The 20342-nt window shown below is 36.7% G+C and overlaps 1 protein-coding gene across 1 annotated transcript in view; it reads right to left on the minus strand.

Moving 5' to 3' along the window:
- Positions 1 to 1110: 1110 nt before the first annotated feature.
- Positions 1111 to 20342, minus strand: part of eys (eyes shut homolog) — a 173791-nt gene continuing 154559 nt past the window's right edge. The window contains exons 44-51 of the mRNA XM_044136158.1: positions 16564 to 16736; positions 10505 to 10687; positions 9128 to 9294; positions 8598 to 8742; positions 5249 to 5423; positions 4355 to 4527; positions 3118 to 3279; positions 1111 to 2361 (exon numbers count right to left, since the gene is read on the minus strand). Coding sequence (XP_043992093.1) covers positions 1169 to 2361; positions 3118 to 3279; positions 4355 to 4527; positions 5249 to 5423; positions 8598 to 8742; positions 9128 to 9294; positions 10505 to 10687; positions 16564 to 16736 — 2371 coding nt within the window. The 3' untranslated portion in view covers positions 1111 to 1168. The remainder of the gene's footprint in view (positions 2362 to 3117; positions 3280 to 4354; positions 4528 to 5248; positions 5424 to 8597; positions 8743 to 9127; positions 9295 to 10504; positions 10688 to 16563; positions 16737 to 20342) is intronic.

Consider the following 20342-nt stretch of genomic DNA (forward strand, 5'->3'; position numbering starts at 1 on the left):
GGCACCAATTTAATGCATTTAGGCATCAAATTCAGCTAACAACTTGCAGAAGTTCAAACTAAGGATCAAACTGGGAAAAAAAATAAGTTTTAGTGACTGAATGTGAAAAAAAAATTTTTTTCCAAGTGGCCTGATTTGCAACTACTGAATTTTCACTCTTTACTATCCAATAAAGAATGCAAAAATGTCTAGAAAGTGGCAATAATTTTGGAGGAAACTGGACTTATTATGAGATAAGTCCAGGTAAATAGTCAGTCAAAACCAAGTTTTGTAGATTATCATCACTGGAGCATATTGAAACTTGAAGCAGATGGGGTACAAATGCAGAAGACCACATCAGGTATGGCAGCCTAAGAACAGGAAAAGGGTGACAATTCAAACAACCTCACCAAAATTGGATAGTAACAGAACAATAATTTGATGTTAGTATCAGTTTTAGTTGCAACACAGATAACAATAATAATAATAAAAATAACACAAAAGCATTGATCCAACCAGTCTTGTGTAAATACTGTGTTGATATTTTTCTATGACAATTGAGAATCAAACAGCCTGCTTGAATAATGTTACAGACCATGTCCAGTCCTGATAAGTACTGTTGACAAGGTAATGCTTCATGCCACAAAGTTTACATAATCTAAAATAGTTTCTAAAAGAGAATCTATCTGAACAACAAATACCTCATTAGTCGCCTTTAGGATGTGGTGGAATGGGAGAGTTCAATCCTGAATGTTCATCCTACTAATTTTTTGTGTTATACTATTACTTCAACATGTACTAAAATCTCCCAGAAATGTTTCTAACAGTTTGTTGAATCAATGCCACTTAAGGCAGTTCTAATGTTATAAAAGTTGTTCAACCCATGGTGTACATAATAAAATGACCAGTGAGTGCATGAATGGCCAATCTGTGGAAAGATACAAAATTTTTACAGGGACAAAAAAATAAAGTGAAATAGAGAACTTAAAATTCTTTATAAATATGGTTTAATCCACAATTTTTTGGTGTTTTGCATGCAACTCAGTCAAATCCCTATTACTCTATAAAACTATATATATATATATATATATATATATATATATACATCTTCAATAAATTGTAGAACTCCTTACACTCATGTTGTCTTTTCTCCAGGTTTTGTAGATGTCCAAAGTTAAGAGTTTCACTATCATTCAGTGCCTTCAAAAATATTAAAGCCTTCACTGTTTTTATGAAAAAGCACCGGGTTCCCATCTCCAAACAAAAACACATTTCTGATACTTCCTTCAAACCCCTTTGAAAATATCCCAGAGGTGACCACTGATACATTTCTGTAAAATTCAAACCCGCCAAAGTAAGCCACACCCCCAGAGTTTAAGGCTACATATCTCTCAAATGGGTCCAAATCCTCAAACAGGATTTCCTCATTGTCGAGAAACGCTTGAATAACAGTTCGGTTTAGATTTAACGACACATTATGCCATTTTCTACAGCAGAAATTGTGATTTTTTAAAGTTATTGGAAGGGTAAGTCTTTCTCCAAGATTAACTGCAATCTTCAGATTTCCTTCCTCAAGTCCAACTGCAAGATAGTCATCATCTTCCTGTTCGGACATCCCTAGCCACACTATCAAACCGTCACTTGAACTGGCATAGACACTAAATGAAACCTGTGTGAATTTTAAGTTCCTTGTGTTAGACCTCTGATCTTTGTATTTAATGTGAGAGTTTCCAACAAACCTGAATATGTCTGTGGACATTCTAGTGTCGCAATGTGTTCCTCCCCATCCTAAGAGACAAATGCATCTGTAGGAGAGCACAGTAGATGGAGCACATATCGAGCCATGTCTGCAGTTGTTGTTTACACAGCTTACAGACTGGTTGCACAGATATCCAGTCCACAATGATGGACATGTACATATGAATGAGTCAGCCCCTGTAGCTTTACATTGACCTCCGTTATGACACACTTTGTATCCACAGGCTGTGCCGTCCCAGTCCTCGATGTTTGCTCCACCAATAGCTCCTGTCTCTGTTAGCTCAAGTTCTTGACCATTGATTATAAGTTCTCTCAGGCCACCAGTGAAGCTCATTGGCTCATGTTCAGTTGCTTCAGGGGAGACAAAGCTCAAAGTGGACACGCCTCCGACAAATATGTTAGTTGCAACGTCAAGTGTAGTCATCCCTTCAGTCCTGTTTTCTCTAACCTCCTCGCTGTCCAGGCTGAGGAAGCCTTGGTGACCAGTTCGGCCAGCCTTCACCACATGCCATGTCCTGCCACGCAGGTCCACTGTCCGGATTGACTGCAGAACATGGGTGCCATCACCTAAATTGTATCTCAACTGGACAAACCCAGATGTCAAGGAGAGACAGAAGAAATCTCCTGAAAAAAAAAAAAATCATTATTTCTTTTTTGTGGTGGACAAAAGGGTTAAAAATACCTTATTTCTAGTTATAATTGTATAATGCTTCTTGGTAAAGCACAAAAATGTAAGCATTTGGCACTTATTGTGAATGTAGATGTTGCAAGTGTTGACTTATAAAGAGCAGAATAATTTCTTGGTTGAGAACTTTGTTGTCATTGTTTCATTTTGGCTATACAGAAGCACGATGATTAACAGTGGTTAGAAGGAGGTTGGAATTAGGATTAGAAATATGGCTTGAATCAGAGTAGGTAAGGGCAATTGTTAGGAGGGTTGAAAGTAGAGTTGGAGTTAGGGTTTGAAAGAGGATTGGGAATAGGGTTGTTAAGATGGTTTGAAGGAGGGTTAAGGTAAGAGTTTTAAAGAGGATTGAGGGAGGGGGGTATTGTTCTCTCAGATATGACAAAAGCTAAGATAAGCAGAAATAATTTAGGGAAGGCCTAATGTTTAATGTTAGTGTTTCTAGATGCAAGTACGTCAAAGTACTTAGTAGAATTTAATTTCAATTGGACCCAAGATGAGCAGAAAAAGCTGAATGTTTCATAAACCATAAAGGATGTTAATACCAAAAGACATAGTTATGACATACTTAATGAGCTGAATTAAGGAGCACATATTGAGCCATGTCTGCAGTTGAACGGGAAAAGTTGAATGGTTGAAATAGGACAAAGTATGGAGGTAGAAGGTGATCTTTAACTATAGATTAAACGTCACACCTGCTCTGGCACCAAGATGCTGTGCAGAATAGACAAGGATGCCATCAGGTGACAAAGGCTGGAACTGCAGTTCAACAACAGTCCTGTGCCGAATACTCATTGGAGGAAATGACATCCATGAAGACTTGTTAGTACTGAAGAATGGGTCAGTGATCCTCACAGCTGAATGGAAAAGACAAGGTAGAAGTTAAATTTAAAAAGTAGCCCACAGAAGATATTTGTCTTATAAAAATATAAACGACATGCAGTTCCTTGAAAGATACTCATACCCCTTGTACTTTTTAAAATTTATGCGACATTATATCTGCAAACATCTATTTCACAGAAATTTGATTTGATAAATGATCTCAAAATACTTTTTTTCAAATAAAAATCAGAAATTATGCCCTGAATTTGTAATCATCCAGCTTTTAACACATGGGTCTTAAAAGCCCTTTTCAACCACTTACTCATTTGGGAGATGTCTCTACCAGTCTTGCACATTCTTTGATATAAAATTTGGTCAATTTCCTTTACAAAATAAGAGAATGAGCTTCAAAAACACTTCCATCCAGTGTTTTTCTCTTTAATTTTGAAAAAAATTTTTTGAAGAAAAACATCCCCACAGCATTATGCTGCCACTACAAAGTTTTACTGTGAATTGTTTGTTCAGGATGATGTGCAGAGTTATTTTTCCATCACATATAGCACTGATTTGTCTCATGTTTCCTGTGTCCCCAAAATAACTCATGGCCAAAAAGGCCATGAGTTTTATAAATAAAACCTTTTTTAGAATGTCTTTCTTCACAGACATTTATCATAAAGGCCAGATTTGAGGACTGTAGAGTCCTATCCTACCTGAACCGTGGATCTCAGCAGCTCCTCCAAAGTAAGCAGCTTGTTGGCTGCTTCTCTGATCAATGTTGACTTTGCAAAGCCTACTGATAAAGGTAGAAAAATGTATTTTTTTCCTAAATGCTCAGAAGGGAAATTCACTTTATTAAATGCATGACTTATGGAGGCAATTAGTTGCATCAGAGTAAAGGAGTCAAAATACAAATGGATGATAATCTTTTTGTATAAAAACTCTCCAATTAAGCACAACTTTTACATAAAAGTTTTTTCACATAAAGTCCCACTAAAAATATATTGCCATTTCCGGTTGCAGTGTAATGTGGAAAAGTACAAGGGCTATAAATACTTTTGCAGGAGGCTTTATAAAAAAAAAAAAAAGGATTGATAGGTTCTGTGTTGCAACCTGTCTCACAGTGGAGTCCTGCAGTCCCCAAGGGGCACTGGCAGGTATATCCATTCGGCAGAGGGATGCAGGTGGAGCCGTGGGCACAGAGAGGAGGGGGTCGGTGTTCAGGATCACACACAGACACGGTCTCAGTGCAGAGGGTTCCTTTCCATCCGGGCGGGCATTGGCAGCTGTATATAGGAACAGTCAAGCACATTGTAACACCTGTAAATTCTGCTATTCCATTTACTTATATCCTTTGCAACCACACTGACTAGAAATATTACCACAACACTTTTGTTTTTGCTCCCATTTTGCCATGAGCTGAAGTCAAACATCCAGACCTTTTTCATAAACACAGTAGATGTGTTTTTCCCAAATACTGTTCACAAATCTGTCCAGGTCTGTGATGGTGAGCACTTTTCCTATGCCGAGATAATCTATGTGGCCTATCAAGATGCTGATTACACACCATGATTATTGCACAGGTGTGCCTCAGGTTAGTCACAGTAAAAGGCCACTGTGAATTCGGCAGTTTTGTCACACAGCACAAAGCCACAGATGTCACAAGTTTTCAGGGTACCTGTGACCTGGCATAAGCCATCTCCAAAAATGTTTTAGAAAATTTGGCAGCACATCCAACCGGGCTCACAACCACAAACCACGTGTAACCACCCCACCACAGGACCTCTTCAGACAAGTTGGAGAACAACAATTTAGAGAAATGGGTTTATTTTGCATGTAGAAAATGTTTGGATGTTTGAGTTCAGCTCATAACAAAATGGGAGCAAAAACAAAAGTGTTGCATTTATACTTTTGTTCAGTATAATTAAAATATATAATTAAAATTCCATTACAAAATGGAATCACTACAAAATATAACCCAATTAATCACAAAGATTTTTAACTCACTAGACAGATGAACCAGAGTCCACACACGTTCCTGCATTCCTGCAGTGAACATGAACACAGGGGGTGACTCCACATTGACCCACACTACGCCCGAAGGCTTGTTGCCCTGCAGGTTGCCCCAATGCTTGAAACTTCCCATTTCTTCTGGTCCGAAACTGAACATCAAAAATGCATCCTGTGAAAGGAGCCCATGCAGACGTTAGACAGACATTTTTTTTTATTTTAAGCAAGTGGACATAAGTTAAGATCCAAAGTGTGATCCAAATACAGATGGAAACAGCATAAAGCACTTCCAGTGGGGGTGCAGGTTAATTGTTACACCAACAAGGATTCAGGGAAAAGGAGGAAGATGGGAAAGTGACTAATACAAGAAACAAAAACATATGTAACAACAGATACAGAAAAAAATTATTGTTAACAATACCTTAAACATACATGATCTGGTATGTACAAAACTACTGATTCCACAATGGCATCATTTAATAAACAAAAATGAATGGCGAGGTTTATGGGGGAAAAAAAAGTATTATAATAACAATACACATAAAAGTTAAAATAAATTATCAAATTAAATAAAACAAGGTATATTGAGTTAATTATACAAAAATAAATACATACAAAATACTATATGCAATCAAAAAAGGGGAAGTAGTTTTATTATTATTAGTAATATTACCATGGTTGTAGTTGTTAAATCCACCCACTTGCACCACAAGTCTACCTTTTAATTTGACAGTCCTCTAAGAAATCCTCTCCATCTGTTATCAAGCTTATCCATCTCCATGTTTGCTTTTTGCTATTACAATTCAATTTTAGCAAGAAAATATTTGTTTTGGCCTGCACCTCCAGCGCTCGGGGCCTTCTATAAATAAAAAGGGCCAAACTCGACCCTCACAGTCATCTGCCCATGCAGACTCTTTTCTCTCAGCTGCATTAGTCATTGGCATAAACAGGATGCCTGGGAAATGTCATGCTCATTCATGAATATTCATGGCATGATGCTGTCTGCTTGGCAGATTCAAGTGATTGTTCTGATGCAAACACACAACGTCAAAAAACAAAACGGAAAATTAACGAGGAAGATTAGAAAAGACGATTTAGCTGCATACCTCTTTGTTCAACCAAGAAACTCAAAGAGTTAGGTTCAGCAGTTGCATGCTGCATGTTCTTTCAAAGGCTGTAAATAATTTGCATTGTGACACAACATAACCCAGATTCATAACAGAACATTTCCCTAACTTAATCTACGGAGGTTTTATGTGACAGACCAACACTAATCATTGCATATCTGTGAAGTGGAAGGTGTAGGATGCATCATTTTAACATTTTGTCTAATAATTTGTGGAATGGGGATGAAATGGGAAAGGAAGAAAAAAGCTATTTTTGGAAAATAAGCAAACCAAGTCCTATTTACAAATTGTCATAAGCCACAAAAGGGACACAGCAAACATGTGGGGGAAGGTGGACTAATCAGATGTGACCATACATGTACAGTACAGACCAAAAGTTTGGACACACCTTGTAATTGAAAACAATAACAAGGTGTATCCAAACTTTTGGTCTGTACTGTATGTTGGAAAACATTACATCCTTGTGAACACACTATCCTCATGTTAAAACTTGAAGTCATAAGTCAGTTTTATGCTGAGGGAATGTCTTTTAGAGGGGCCAATCAAGCTGGTTAGAGTTAATGTGTGGAGATAAAGTAAATGCGCAAACATTTTTAATCTCAAGATGTGACATTTTCCGAAAGATGTGCAGTTGCAATTGCATTGAAAAGATGTTCTACAAAGTTTTTGAAATTCAAAATGTCTGTTATGGCAACTTGACATTAACCAAGAAATCATGAACTGACAAATTTGTTATAAAAGTACTACTGATAAAACTTTAGCTTTAATAACAAAAAGCTACATAATTTTTAAAGTTTAATCAGTAGTACTTTTATAACAAATTTATGTCAGATCATGATTTCTTGGTTAATGTCAAGTTGCCATACCAAAGATATTTTTAATCTAGGTTAATGACAAGTTGTCATAACAAAGACATTTTGAAGAATGTCAACTTTGTATTAAAAGTGTCACGATTTACCAAATGACATTTTATGACAACAGTCATAAATATTTACTCATGTTCATGACAGGTGTTATGTCATGTTTATGACAGTGTCATGACAGTCTTATTCACAACCCGTCAAATGAAGTGTCAGCAAACATTTTTGACTATATATATAGAACTGAATTAATATATATTATATCAGGTTATATATATAAAATGTATTTATTTATTTTTTCCATCAACTGCAAAATTCATTTGTAATTGAATGTGACAAAATGTGAAAAGTTTCAAGCAGTACAAATACTTTTGCAAGTGACTGTGTGTGTTTTGAATCAGCAATAGAAATGTGAGGACAATCATTTCTGTTTTTGTTTATTTGATCAGCAGTCTAAACAGAGCAACTTTCTATCCACTGCTGCGGCAGCCACACAGCCTGCTATTTCACGTTTCCAGCAGGGGAGTGTGGATCTGTTGATAACCGGGACTGAAGTGCATTATCAGTGTGTTCACTGCCAGCCATCATGATTAGGGCTCAAGGAAGGTCACACAGATCTGATTAGACGCTCATGAGTTCTCATTACATCCTGAGTAGAAAGGTTACGGTTCCACCAGTGTGGCCCTGCTCAGGTAGCGCTTTCTAGCAGGCGATAGTGACACAGTTAACACAGCAGGAAAATAACAATGTCTTACTTTGGTTGATTTGATTTTTGCTTTGTCTGGAGAACAACGAATGAACTCTAGACGATAAAAAAGAAAACATACAAAGCACTCTGGTCCCTTATGACTAAAAAGCTTTTGTTCCACTCAAATTGATCAGCCGTGACTTTTTTTATAATGACAAGCTTCATTGCTGTGGTGCAGAGATTGCCAAATAGGGTTATGGTGCTATTCATAGCAGTTGTCATCATTACAGTGGTGGCAGTTTTTGCTGCACGGCACTTCACATTAGTAGGCAAAATGAATACCCTCCAAAATCAGTTCTCACAGAGGGTCACCAGGGAGAGAGCATAAATGACGCTGGTGTTGACAAAAGATTATTTGGATAGTGCCCTTGTTCAAGTGACTTATCAGTACTGGAATGAATTTACACACAACACACAGTACAGGGTGTGAAGCAATTACAGAGCACAGATACAATCAACCTCAAAGCTCTGTTCCGGCCTGTAATTCCCTTTTCATTACAGACCTTCCCTCTGCTTGCACAAAGACAAAGATCCTGGGAGAAAGTCCAAGCCCCAGTGCTCCCGCTGCAGATAGCAGTTTTTGGGCTGTAATAAAGCCATTGAAGTCTTACCTTGAAAGCCTTGACGGAATCTGGAGCCAAGTGGCAGCAGTTCAGGGGTGAACTCATTATATCCACCTACAAAGAGCTGGTTGAAAACATTGAGGCCCACCAGAGGTCCAGGAGAATATCCTGTTCTGTTCCGCTGCCCATCAACCTGAGGAAGATGTAAAGTGAAACATCAATATTCACGCTGGAGCCTAGCATCTGTAGGCGTCAGGAGTAGGAGGACAATTTCACAATCTGCTGAACCTGACGAAATGTGCAATCTCAGATTTATCGCTCAGTCCGTGTCCACTTAATAGTCACCCTCCCAGGTTTTTGCCTCTAAACAGGCTTTTATAGGGCACTGAGTCACCAACACTCTCAAACGTTGTTTTATACAAAAATAAAAATAAAAATTACTGCCTGCAGATTTTTACACTAAAGTCAGATGATACAAACATCCTGTTTCACTGGTTACTACAGTGAATAGACTTGTTTAGAAAAGAAAGTGAATGCTTTACAAGAAAACACAAAACTGGAACAAAGCATTAAAGTACCTTCAGCCAACCTGTTCTTTTGGACCTTCCAAAGATAACAGTGTGGATGCTGATGTGATAGTTGAGTCGATCGCTGACTATGGTTGCTATTCCTGACCCGAGGTTAAATCTGTGAACAAGTCTGCCGCTTCGTAGTCCTAAAACAAGGAAGTCATCCCCATCATTGCCTGAAAATATGTGGACATGGAGGTCATTAGTAATGATCAAAAATATAAACATCCTAACTTAGACATAACAACATATTGCATTCTTTATATGATCACTGGTAATGGTAAAGATGTGTATAAAGCCTAGAAAGAAAGTATTTCTTATAATTTCAGAGAGAAAAAAAATATGTGCTGAATTTAAGTCCTTGTTCAGCCTTGTTTGGCACAGTTTTAGTTGTTTTAAATGTAAATTATTTCTCAAACTGTGGATAATGGACATTTTTTTGAGAGAATTTTCTTGTAGCCATTTTATGTCTTAAGACACATCTTTCCTACTTGAATGGCTCTGCTGATTTAATTAAAAATAATTACCTCTTAATAGTTTTTTTTTCTTACCAAATAATGTATTGACATTAGAAGTTAGATTTTCCAAAACCTTCAGCATAGATGCCAATAAACTGGCTCTACGTTATTGCTTTTGTAAAGTGTGTGTGCTACTTGAGCCCACATCAAATAATTAGTGCTACTACATTCCTTAATGATGCTGACAAGAGATGCCACTTCATTAGAGCAGTTATCCTGTGAAATGTTCACATTTAATCTATTCTTATGTTGTGCCTTTGTTCCAAGCATACAGTCACAGCACACTCTCTTCACAAGTGTTTCATTATCCGCATTCCTCTTGTATTGTTTTGCCTCCACCTTGATGAACTGATCTCTCAAGAGAAAACAAGTGCAGAGGTCTGTAAGATCTAATTTTTTTTATCCCTCTTTTTTTATTTTAGATGAAATATGCTGCTGACAACTGCACAGCAGTTACCTGCAACCAAATTTGACCCCATGGAGGAAAACATACTAATTTATTGTGAGAGCTGCCAACAGTCTCTCGCCTCAAAGCGTGTCTAAAGTTATTAATTTCAAAACTTTCAGGATGATTGGTTTACATGTTCGGTTTATGCAAGCCGCAACAACTTTGCAGCACGCAAGTCAGAAACAATAAAACATCAGCTGGAAATTCTATGAGTTTCGGAATGTGAAAATGATCATCATCATCAGGAAAAAAAAGCCCTCTTTGTTAGAGGAGAGAAGGAAAGTCCCTTACTTAGTACATTACCATACACTGGAGATGACCAAAATGGCTTAAATAGCCTAAAAATTGATCAGTTTTCTATCTTCACTTGCTGGCTCGATTCCTTTTAAACACCTCTGTGAGTGACGGGGTTCAGCTCACCTTGTCCCTTTTGTCCAGCAAACAGAATCAGGTTGTCTCTGACAGCAGATGAATTATTTGCGAGTGTGAACCTCAACTTGAACTCGTAGAAGAAACTGAGGCTGGGGATGGCGGTGTAGGCCACAAACGATGTGTAGCCAAACTCATCAGTTCCACTGAATCTGGCACGAGTTATATTGATGGCTGAAAAGAAGAGAGGGGGAGAAGAAACAAAAATTCTCACCAGCAGCTGTGAGGACTTCTCTGCTCGAGTAGTAATCTAGCAAGAGGTCTGATTCACAATCTGCTTCCTGGTTTACCAAAAGATGGCACTATTGCCCCATATTACAGACCCCGGCTTAAAGAAACATGAATTTTCTTTTCTGATGCTATTAGATGATGACCTGTTTTCAAACACTACCACCTCCTCACTCCTATTCTATTTTCATCAGTGGCTGTTTAGAAGAGATTCTGGCATACAGGCTTTACTTTAAATGCGATGTTCACAAGGGTAGCACAATAATCCAGATGATTTTCAATTACAATCTTCAATTTACACATTCAGAATGCATGGTTGATTCAGTAATGTTCCCCTCTGCCTTTTATCTGAGCACACCCATCTACTTGATTTTACACATGGGACTCAGTGTAAATTTGCCCACGCTCTATCAAAATAACACGCTGCCATGTTTAGGGTTTTGTTCATCAATTTTCTTTACATCAATGAGGGCCCAGACTAAACAAAAAGAAAAAACAAACAAACAAACAAACAAAAAAAAAACTGTTCCGTCTTCTCTGTGCGGAGGCTCCTTGCATGTTCTGCTGCAGCCTCGGGCGATGGCTAAGACTGCTTCAGAGCACCCTCTGCGACTGCCCTCGGCTCAGTTTGGCTACTAAATTATTAATAAAGCTGCAAATGCTCCGGTTATTGTCTGCTAGAGCAGTTTGCCTCAGTGAATTGTCATTGCGCTTCTTTATCTGCAAACTGGGCTGTGTTTAATTAGATCATACAAATATGCTGATGTATACCTCTGCCATTAAGTTCTTTGCATTCATGACCTCAGAATAATAACACAACATAAACACCCTAAAGTTAGCTAAATAAATTGTTTTTTTTCCTTGCATTTATACAGCCCAATATGAATTTCTGATCAGACCTGATTTTGGTTTTAAGGTGACAGCATTTAAATGTAATTGCTTTTCTAAAGTAAAATGAGTGATGTGGAACAAATAGCTTATGTAAATAAATAAAGCAAAAACAGCTCCTCCTAAACTACTAATAATTGAAAATCATTGTCATGGCACAGTGTTCAAAATTATTTTACAAAGACTTCCATAAATCTGGATCTTGTTTGATTTGGTCTCACAATTTAAATTTAAATAATTGAAATCCTCTATCTACAGGGGATTTAACAAACAATAATTTAGGTTTCAGATACATAATACTGGGAATTTTTGAAGTTTTTTGGAGCAGTACTGTACTGTATTTAGCACCATCCATCTTCCTATGAACTCAGAGATTTTCCAGTCCCTAATGAAGAAAAGCACAACAACAGCATGATGCTGCCTCTATTATATTTCATGGGATGAATAGTGTGTTCAGTGTTTTTCTCCACAATTAGAGTTTTGCATTGAGGCCAGTAAGCTGAATCATAGTCTTAATGTGACCAGAACAGTTTCTCCAACATGTTTGCTGTGTCCCCAACATAAGCTGTGGCAAATAAAATATTTTATGGGGTTCTTTCACCATTTCAACAATTGTCCCACTCTTTCTCAAAGGGTAAATTTATACTACCCTTTAAGTAGAGGATAATACAAATTTAGCTAAAGGATGGTACAAATTTATGAGGCTGGTTGTAATTTGTGAAAAATTACAACTATGAATTATCCTGTTGATAGATTCTTCCATCTGAGCTGTTGATCTCTGCAGTTCCTCTAGATCTACTGTAATTATTACATGACTATCAATTTAGGTGGATGACTATGTCCCGATAGATTTGTAGTTGTGCCATAATTTTTCTTTTATCAGATGATAGACATGATTGTCCTCTATGAGATGCTTGGTTAATTTGTCCTTGTCTTTTGTGCTTCCTGGTCTCTATATTGCTGTTTGTTTACTAATGTTGTCTAACAAATGTCTAAGGCTTTCACAGAACAATTGAATTTGCATTAAGATTAAATGAATCTGAATGGACTTTGTTTATTAATCAGGGGACTACTGAAGGAAATATAACTGAATTTTATTTGGCAGTATCAGACTGAAGAAGGTAAAATACATTTTTTTTATTGGTGAAAAATTACAAAAAATACATGTAAACATAAAATAAAAATACTCAGCATTTAACAAACTATCACATTAAAGCTATGATACAAAGTCATGATACAATCGCAAATTTCAAAGTATGAAAAAGTTCAAGAGGTATGGCCTCTCACTCTTTATTTTGCGTGCATTAGGAATCACAAAATGACCCACAAGATGTAACTTTTGGACAGCAGGAGTAAACTGCTACATCCAGTCAGACCGTATTAAATATTATTTCCACTTTGCTGTGCATTTGTGTTATATAGTCCAAACAGGCAGAAGCTGAAGAAATAAAACAAACTGACATGCAGCCCAAGATTGTGAAATGAGTTCTGACATAGAACTGCTTGCACACAACGTGCATCTTTTTTTCTTTTCACCCACAAAGAAGGTAAGGCTACTCATGATTTCTAAAAACAACCCTGAATAAAAAAACAACTATTTTTTCTATAATAAAAGCTAAAGAAAAACAAAAAAAACCCCATAATAAATTAATACTAATCAGAGGTGCTGATGCTTCCTAAACATGAACCAAACTGGAGCATTTGTTAGTGTAGTGTATAAAATAAACAAGCTTAGCCACCCTTGGGCAGAATACATAATTTGTTGATCTAAGAGGTAAAAGAGGTGAAGCACTGCTACCCCCTGCAGCAAAATTACCATAACATATTAGCATTGTTCAATGCTAATGCACAGCAGTTGTATTTAATGTTGTGGGCATGATTCAGAACATGACAGACCTGAATTGACTTGAGCTCCTTCAAGGGAAGAAGTAATAATTCAGAATTATCAGCTTATAATAACTCCAGAGGTGATAAATCCCTTCTGTGGCAACACCAAGCAAACATCGACTCCTTGAAATAACTGATGGAGAATCTGAAAATTAAGCTATCAAAGGGTACAAATAAGGTTATAAAAAATATATGAAAGTGCTTTGGGCAACAATTCTCAATTCTTTGGATTATCATGAAGAAAAGGCAGCTGAAGTAAAATGAAAATCCAGAAAAGATCTGCAAGCGCAGCATGACTCCCAGGCAAACCTGCACTTCCACCAAGAAAAACATGAAGTAAAACGCTACTTATGATGTTCTGGATTGTGATTGAACAGCTAGTGTTCATATTATCGACATTATCTGTGATTTAACTATAAAATCTACATTATACAAAAGAAAATGGAAAATTAGAACTGCGAACAGAAGAAAATTAATTGAGCTCATAAAGTCTTAAGAGACAGAAACACACCTGTTAAAAAAGAATATCTCATCCAACGCAAAGCTCAACCACTAAAATACTTAATTGTTAGATTTTGAAGTCACTTAAAGTACAAGAAACTGCACGGAGAGAAAGAACAAATTACTCTAAATATTAGTTAAATCTAAATGAAAGTGACCAAAAGAATTATGCAAATACAAAAGAACTGTCTAAATCAGATCTTAAACCTTTTTTGAGAAGACAAGATAAAACTTTTCCATTACCAGCAAATTTGGAGATCATTAAAATAAGCAGTGGTGAATTTTAAGATTAAGAACAAAGGTTTCTTACTGTGCTAAAAGTAAGAGGGCGTTGATATTTGATATTAGACTCGTTTATGGAGTTCCTCTTGTTTTAGCAGACCAAAATCAACGAAATATGTAACTGAACAAAGCATTTTAACAAGATAATATTTGCACAAAATTGTGTGACATAACCTTGAAGAATGTTTTTGCTATCTAACAGCTGTGGGTGTCTGCTTGTTTTATTATATCAAATCCTGAAGATTATTTACTCGCATTTACTTCTTTTTCTGCTTTGTTGATCTATTTCTGCCCCACTGGAAACATTTGAAATTGAAAACAGATTAACATTTTGGCTTGTAATTAGCAAACAAGACAAATATTCAGTTTTAGTGATGCAAATCTGTGAAAACCTTTAAGAGAGATCTGTATTGTGTACTGCAAAAGTAATGATATCCCCTGGATTTCACGTTGCAAGAGCAAACTCCTGTGTAGTCAAGTGGGATTTTATATAACAGACCAACATGAAGAGTTCAAGCATGTCCACTGATAATGTGGCCACTACAATGTTTCATAGGAGGAGAATGTGTTCAGAGTGGCCTGTAGCACTAGTTTCCCATCTCATTTGTTGGCCAAAAGATTCAATTGCCAAGTCACCCAGACAACCTGCTCAACTTCTTGTATGCTGTGTTCTCTGCATGGCTTATGGCAAACTACCTACTGGACTTCTGGTGAGTGTCTTTCAAATGACTTTCTTTTCATCACTCTTCCATTGAGATCAGATATGTTGTGTGAATGGCTGATAATTCTCCCCACATGAGAAGTGAATCTCTGCAGATCTTTGTAAATTGCCATTATTCTCTTGGCTGCCTCTCAGATCAGTCGTCTGCCTGCCTGGCTGGTCAGTTTCAGTGGATGTGCATGTCTTGATAGATTTGCAAGTTGTGCCATACTTTTTTTTATTTTATTTTATTTTTTATTTTTGTTTAGGAGTGTCAAAATAAAAGGGACTGAATACAATGCACACAACAATTTTGAGATTTATCAGCAAAAAATCTGGACTTTTTAAAATTCCAATACAAAACAATATGAATAAGAGTTTAAATACTTTTGTACAGGACTCAATATTAAGATATGTGTACATTTAATATAGAGTACAAATAGAACTCTTAATTCCAATACTGAATATTTTTCAAATGTCTGATGATTTATGCTTTCGAGGCATTCCACCTTCAAGTCCTGGCCTCTCATTTTCCTATTTTGCTCCTTTGTAGTTCCTTGTGAAATGTGTAACTAATGGCTGCATATAAGAACAAAACAATAAACATGCTACTTGTAAAGGAAAGACTTGCAGCTGTTTCAAATGTCCTGGCAGATGAACAGAGTAAGCTCTCTTCTCCAACAAGAGAGAAGAAAAAAAAGACAGCTTGGCTCCCATGTAATTACTGTTGCTATTTTGCAAAGGCACCACACAAAAAGTAGTGCAAAGTTCCAAGAACAAAAAAGCCCCAGGAGGCAGGGGGAGTGATCACTTTTTGACTTTGATCTAATCTGATGTTTCAGGATTAAAATTCAAATGTCAGCCATGTACTTAGTGTGAAAATAGAAGGTTAGGTTTCTGTGTTTGGCAAGTGGGTGCTGGGATTCTGACTGGGGCTGCGGCATGGCTGAGCGACTTATATGCCAAGCACCCTGCTGCTGCTACAGTCTAGTCAAGCAAAACCTTTTGTTTCTGCGTGTCACGACCTGTGAAGCCCACAGTTTTTTTTTTGTTTTTTTTTGTTAATGGCACTGCTTCGGGGCTGGGTTAAGGATTATAAAATGGCATAAGAAATACAAAAAGTGTAAAAAGTTAACGTGGCAGTCATTTATCAGCTATTAAACGGCTGCATAATAATACTGCAGCATGACTTTATAATCATGTTTGCAAGCTCTATATAGCTGGTGTCAGTCATACACAAGTACATACACAGAGAAATAATGTCATTCACTGGAGATCCAGTTAGAGGAAATAGATCTTATAAACTTTAAATAGTCTTTTAAAATATTCAGCAAAGCAGCCATGAGTTTGATTATCTGACTCCTCTGCTGGAGGAGGACGTTTCTGCCTGCTCAGCTCAATTCAGTTTCATTAATCCTTTTTATTCAACAACAGACTCTGATTATACCAACTGCTCAAGGCTTTCATCCACCAACTGTTTGCAGAGCCAACTCTTAATGAATTTGTATCTGCTTTAACCACTCTACAATGTTCTGAGACAACCTATTCCGTGTTTATCACCTACTTTGGTCGCAGAGCAGCCCCTGTCGTCCAAAGGGGCATAAACAAACGGCCTCCAGCTGTGACTTTGGGATGCATGTCGCTCCGTGGCTGCAGGGTCCACGCTCGCAGGCGCTGAGCTGGCACAGTCGACCTGTGTGGAATGGCGGGCACTCACAGAACCAGTTCTCCGCATCACTGTTGTAAGCAGAGACATCGTTTTAGCTGTCGCAATCTGCATTGGCTCACAGAACAATGCTGGGGGAAAAAAAGCATGAGATAAATAAACTATCAAGAAAACCCAGTTCTGAATGGATGGTGAAAGCAAATGTGTCCAGCCAGAGGGAATGAAAGTAAAAATCTTCTGATAATGGTTGAGAAAAATACAAATCCTATTAAAGCTTTCTTCATCTTACTAGCTACAGCAGGGGCACACTTTTTTGATGTTGTTGTTTTTTTTGTTTTTTTTTGCATAGGTGAATATAGATCCTCTGAATCATAACAGCAGGAAGCAGGTCATTAGCAGTATGACAGCCAAAGAAATACCAAGAATTTATATAATAGTTTGTCTCCTTTTCTTTTCTGTCTTCTTTCCCCCGCACTTCGTCTCTCAGCAAGAACAGAAAGAATGATCCAACATCTGAAGTGATATCTAGACTGGGACTTTATAAAGTGCTCTTACGACATGCACAATTCTAAAAAGGTATAAGATAAGACAGTGGAAGCACTGGTAGGGTTTCAGACCTATAAATTAATAATGCTTTTTGAGCAGCAGCACTGTAGGATTTATTTTGGTCCTTCAGAAAATGGCTTCTATGAATGAAATATTTACATTCTGCCATCAAAGCTGAGCATTGTTCGGAAAGACTGTGTCTACTGAGACACAAAAAGGATTCTCTACAACACAAAATACGCAATATGAATGATTTTGATGATTAACAAATTGAGCTTTCTTTCTAAATACAAAGATACAGTTGAAATCAGATACAATGTATAAAAATACAAAAGAAATACATGCACTATCACTGTCTGACATAAGGTCATCTTAATATTTATTGTTTTAGGTCGGTTAGGATTGCTAAAAGGATTTCTATTAGCCAAAAGCAAAAAACGACTGAAATAATTGTTTTAAACACTTCTGTTTTTCACTTCAAGAGTTTTGGACTCTTTCGCAAGTTTCTCACTACAGCTGCAATTTGTCCCTCTAAAGGTCACAATGAAGCAGTGTGTGTCTGGAGATCAATTTCACAAGATTGTTTTAAAAGAAAGAAAGAAAAAAAACTTACAAGAATGAGTAACAGAAGCTTATCAAAGCCATTTCTTCATCTGGACTTTTCAAAATTACTCGACCATGCAATAATGTTAGATTATGTCAAATTTGAATTACAATAAAACTAAATGAAAACATTTATCTCGCCTATTATTTTCAAATGTATGAGATATAAATAATTTTAGCAATAACGTCAGGTAATATTTAGTCTGATCTATTATCAGTGAGAATTATTTTTTTTAATGTACATATCTGGTTTCATCTGTATATGGCAGCTCATTGTCTTTGCCATCTGTGCTGGTTTTTGTTACAGCAAGAGACAACAATAGAAAATACTGAGAAGATGTGCCAGAAAAGGCACAGATGGGTTTTTTTTAATAGACTTTGACAACCGACACAAAGAAGTTTGGTTCTTTTAAATTGGATAAATTGCCTTTAAAGTTGTCACTTTAAATGTGATTCTTAAATTGCATAGGGTTTTGTTCGCAAGTTCCAGATAATTTCTAAAATACAGTGAAGGTACCTAACTTACCTCAAGAGCAGACGACTCGTTAACCATAGATATAGGTTTCTATCATGGGTGAATAGGTTCAAAGATCTTTATTTTCCACATCAAACTGTGGCTGAAATTCAGCAAGTCATACTTTTTTTTCTCCAAAATATAGAGTGCAGGAACTGTGAACACTGAACACTGACATGAAGGCCATTTTCACACATGAAATACAGCTCTAGAGTTGAAATGTTGCAAAGATGTTCCAGACGGGTGGCAAGTGAGAGCGCAAATGTCAGCCGACTTTGTTCTGGACTTGCAGATATTTTCAAGCAAAATCTTGGAGAGATCAGAAAATGTGAGCAGCATTCAAAAATAGCAGTAATTCTTGGAGAGAGTCTCTATAAGACAGTATGCTAAACAATACCTTCAATCATTATGCCTTGCAAAAATATTCACACCAGCTGAGCTTTTCACCTGTTGTCACTAAACCTTAATCCTTATTAGGACTTACATGATAGACTAACACTGGGGTAAGAATATATGGCACCAATTCATTTGACAGGTTGTGAATAAGACTGTCATGACACCGTCATAAACATGACATAACACCTGTCATGAACATGAGTAAGTCTTCATGAATATTTATGACTGTTGTCAAAGTGTCATTCACTAAATCATGACACTTTTAACACAAAGTTAAAATTTTTCAAAATATCTTTATTATGAAAACTTGACATTAACAAAAAAATCATAATCTGACAAATTTGTTATAAAAGTATTACTGATTAAACTTTAGCTTTAATAACATAAAGCTACATAATTTTTAAAGTTTAATCAGTAATACTTTTATAACAAATTTATGTCGGATCATAATGTCTTGGTTAAAGTCAAGTTGTCATAACGAAGACAAATATGTATTCTTTCCCTTTATTCTGGCTTGCAGAATAAAGGGAAAGAATAAAATTCGGTTTATTCAGCTGAAAAGTCAGCTAATTAGTAAAAAAACAAACAAACAAACAAACAAACAAAAAAAAACTTAAGCTGTTGGTAATTTAATCTTTGTTTGAATAAATGAATAAATCCATATTTTCTGTGGATGCAAGAAATAAACAGGGGAGGGATAAAGTTATGCAAAAGTTTAAAGCAGGTTTAGAATATAGAATATAAATATACATTTTCAAGCTTTAAATATGCCACACAGCACTTGTTTCAAGTAGCCATTACAAAATGGAGAAAGTAGGGTACAAGTGTAAACCTATCAAAGCATAGCTGTCCAGTAAAAATGAAAGGGTGAGGAAGGAAAGCATAAAGAGGAGCAGCAGTAAAGAGGCCCATGGTAACTCAGGGAGAAAGGAGATCCATAGCTGACAGAAATGAAGTTTCCCATCATCTACAGCTCACATTGGAGAATCTTCGTAGTGGTGAACTCCACAAACCTGGCCTTTGTGACAAGAATGACAACATTGCAGAAAGAAAGCATAAATAAATAAGATATGCTTTGGAATTCTCTACGTGCCATGGAAGAGACACGAGTTGGCAGAAACTGTGAAGGACGAAAAAACTGGTCAGATGAAAGAATCTCCACATCAGGGAGGCTTTTCTTCAGCAGAGCTGGTCAGAGTTGATGGGAAGATGGATGTTATTAAATACAACCCAAAACCAGAAGAAACACTGTTCCTAAAGTCTTGAGTCTCAGGTGGACCAGTGACCATAATCATACAAGAACTGCTCCAATGGTATAGTAGAGATCAAAGCATTATCATGTGTTGGAATGAACGTCTGCACCCAAACCCAGTTCTGAATTTGTGCAAGTAGTTGAAAATTGCAATTCTCAGATGCTATTATATTTTTGCAAGATAGGCTGAAAGAAAATTTTATTCTCTAGATGCACGAAGCTGATAGATAAATCAGAAAAAGCTTTTGTAGCTGTAAGCTGACAAAGTACTGAATCAGACTGAATGCAATACATACATTTCAGATTTTATATTGTAACAATTTTTGCTTTTTCTTTCATCTCAGAGTAATGCTTTGTTTTGAATCA

This window comes from Gambusia affinis, linkage group LG13 (genome assembly GCF_019740435.1).
Source record: "Gambusia affinis linkage group LG13, SWU_Gaff_1.0, whole genome shotgun sequence".
Taxonomy (NCBI): Eukaryota; Metazoa; Chordata; class Actinopteri; order Cyprinodontiformes; family Poeciliidae; genus Gambusia; species Gambusia affinis.